This window comes from Hyla sarda, unplaced genomic scaffold (genome assembly GCF_029499605.1).
Source record: "Hyla sarda isolate aHylSar1 unplaced genomic scaffold, aHylSar1.hap1 scaffold_211, whole genome shotgun sequence".
Lineage (NCBI taxonomy): Eukaryota > Metazoa > Chordata > Amphibia > Anura > Hylidae > Hyla > Hyla sarda.
This window is the reverse complement of record NW_026608774.1, coordinates 163747-166576: the sequence shown is the minus strand read 5'-3', so window position 1 is coordinate 166576 and position 2830 is coordinate 163747. Positions and strand designations below refer to the sequence as shown.

At 39.9% G+C, this 2830-nt stretch overlaps 1 protein-coding gene across 1 annotated transcript; it reads right to left on the bottom strand.

Annotated features, from left to right (window-relative positions):
• Positions 1-432: 432 nt before the first annotated feature.
• On the bottom strand, positions 433-1365 carry LOC130319341 (olfactory receptor 2D3-like). Its single transcript, XM_056552923.1, has one exon. It carries the CDS (start codon positions 1363-1365, stop codon positions 433-435), a length of 933 nt encoding a protein of 310 aa, XP_056408898.1.
• Between the last annotated feature and the right edge of the window lie 1465 nt (positions 1366-2830).

Genomic DNA, 2830 nt, shown 5'->3' with positions numbered 1-2830 from the left:
CAGAAAACAAAAGAGCAGACAGGATCCAACCCCCCCATTTGGATTGGGGTGTCAAATTTTACAGGATTAAAGGGGTACTCGGCCTCTAGACATCTTATCCCCTATCGAAAGGATAGGGTATAAGATGTTTGATCGCTGGGGTCCTGTGAGGACGATTGGAGCGGGCGGCAGGGGTTGTGAAATCATGGCCATGACCCTTGTGACATCACACCACACCCCCTAAATGCAAGTCTATGGGAGGGGGCACACCCCATCCCATATACTTGCATTGAGGAGGCGTGGTGTCACGAGGGGCGTGGCCGTGATGTCACAACCCCCGCCGCCCGCTCCAAGCGTTCGGAACAAAATGTTCTGAACGCTGGGGCAGCAGAGTACCCCTTTAACATGAGTAATGCACCAGTAACATTGAGTAGAAGACTGTAACTCATGAAGTTACGATGTAGAAGTGATGCATCTCTTCACCCGTCTTAGGGCCCGCCGTACATCCTTATTTCTCAGGCTGTAGATCATAGGGTTTAACATGGGGGTAATGACTGTGTAAAATACAGACACCATCTTGTCGGTGACCTCCGTAGATGAGGACCTTGGCTTCATATACATGAATGTAGCTGTCCCATAGAAGATGATGACCACAATGAGATGTGACATACACGTAGAGAAGGCCTTGTATCTACCGGAGCCGATTTTAACAATAATTAAAAATATCTGAAAGTAAGAAAAAAGAATGAGACATACGGGAATAATGAGTAAAATAGAGCTCCCGACTACTGTCAGAATGTTATTGGCCGAGATATCACTGCAGGCCAGTTGTATCAATGACGGGGCTTCACAGAAGAAGTGGTCGATGGTGGTGGCTCCACAGAACCTCAGCTGGTACGTGAAGTATATGTCAACAGAGGAGATGATACAACCGGTGACCCAGGAGACGCCGATCATCCCGACACAAGACGCCGAGTTCATGATGACATTATAATGTAAGGGCTTACAGATGGCCACGTATCGGTCGTAAGCCATGAAAGCCAACAGGATACATTCTGTCTCCCCCATGAAAAGGTAGAAATAAACCTGAAGAAGACAACCGGAGAAGGATATGGTCCTGGAAGATACGGCAATATTCACCAACATCTTGGGTATAATGATTGAGGTGTAACAGATGTCCAGGATGGAGAGGTTGGAGAGGAAAAAGTACATAGAGTGGTGCAGACGATTGTCTATCCTCACGGCAACAATGAGCAAGAAATTCCCAAAAACTGCCAACATGTAGAATAACAAAAATATCTGGAATAAAATGACTTGTATCTGTGGATTCTCCGAGAGGCCAAGGAGGATGAATTCATTGATTTTGGTCTCATTGACGAGTTTCATGTCCATTATGACCAGTAAGAGTCTCTGTGGCAAAACATTGAAGAAAAAATCTCGAGGCTGCAATTATTTTTTTAAAGAACATCCATTTTTATTGCTTTAATAGTTCATGATCCACAGTAGAACAACAAATGCAGTGGTCTTCCAAGTCTAATTGGGTTTATGTCAATCAAGTCAATATAGTTATTTTTCCTCCTAAAACTCAATTCCAGACATTTCCACCAAGACATTTTTGCACATATTTTTGAACCATCGAACTACGAAGACAAGATAACACAATATAGAGTATACGGGAGTATATGGATGCACATTGTACACTGCAATTTAAAAATAAAGAGAGTTTTTTGTTGTTACTTTTTTAATTATTTTTGATCAGTCAAGAAGTGTTGTTTTTGGCTTTTTTCCATTTGTTATTTCCATTTTTACACCTTTTTGGGTCAATGTGTTAAAGGGGTATTCTGGGCAAAAATATTTTATCCCCTTTCCAAAGAATAGGGGATAAGATGTCTGATCGCAGGAGGCCCGCTGCTGAAACCCCCCGCGATCTCCCTGCAGCACCCGCATTCTATGCGGGTGCTGCAGGGAGATCGCGGGGGGTCTCAGCAGTGGGCCCCCCGCGATCAGACATCTTATCCCCTATCCTTTGGATAGGGGATAAAATGTTTTTTCCCGGAATACCCCTTTAAGGGGAATGTATTGTTTAAATTAAGCTTTTATCTTAAACCATTTTTTTTTTTTGATGTTTTTTTTTGTTTGTTTTGTTTATTTCATTTTCCATTTTACTATCTTCAATTATAAAATAATTTCAAATTAAAATCCTGTAATCTTGCAGTTTCCATTATGGCCTCTAGGGCTAAGACTACAGGTGCAGGTCCCTTCCCAGCTGTCTCCTCCTTATCATCAACGGCGGGAGTACAGTGAGAGGTGACATTAATAGATGGTGCTCACAGATCAGCCTCCCCTCCCTGTACAATGACCTCTGGAAAAGGTCATAGAGCATGCTTACTGACAGGGGGAATTCCATTTTCTTTTATTATTACTATTATTATAAATCCTACTACTACTTCTAATAATAATAATAAAATGATATTTTATTTTTTTCTCCTGTTTACTAAGATTTAATTTCAGAATAGGTTTTTTTTTTTAAATGAATTAACTGATACAATACGAGACAATATTTCTGTATGAATTCCCCCATTCCCTCAAAAATTATTTTGGCTAAAATAAATGTAATTGTTTTTTAATAAAAAAAAAAAAAAAAGACATACATATATTTTTGAGAAAGTAAGATAAACTGTTATGTTATAAAGTAAACAAATAGAAAACAATGTAATCTCCTTGTTAATTAAGTTTGCAATAAAATGTTTACACTTTATACTTTTATTGAACAACCTTTTATTATTTTATTTTTAACTTTTTACAGGTTGTACTATGCTGCCTCTGGCTGGATCTTAACCCCTTAAGGACC

Excerpts from the sequence above, each read along its gene's own strand:
- LOC130319341 (XM_056552923.1), bottom strand. The coding sequence starts at position 1,365 with ATGAAACTCGTCAATGAGACCAAAATCAATGAATTCATCCTCCTTGGC.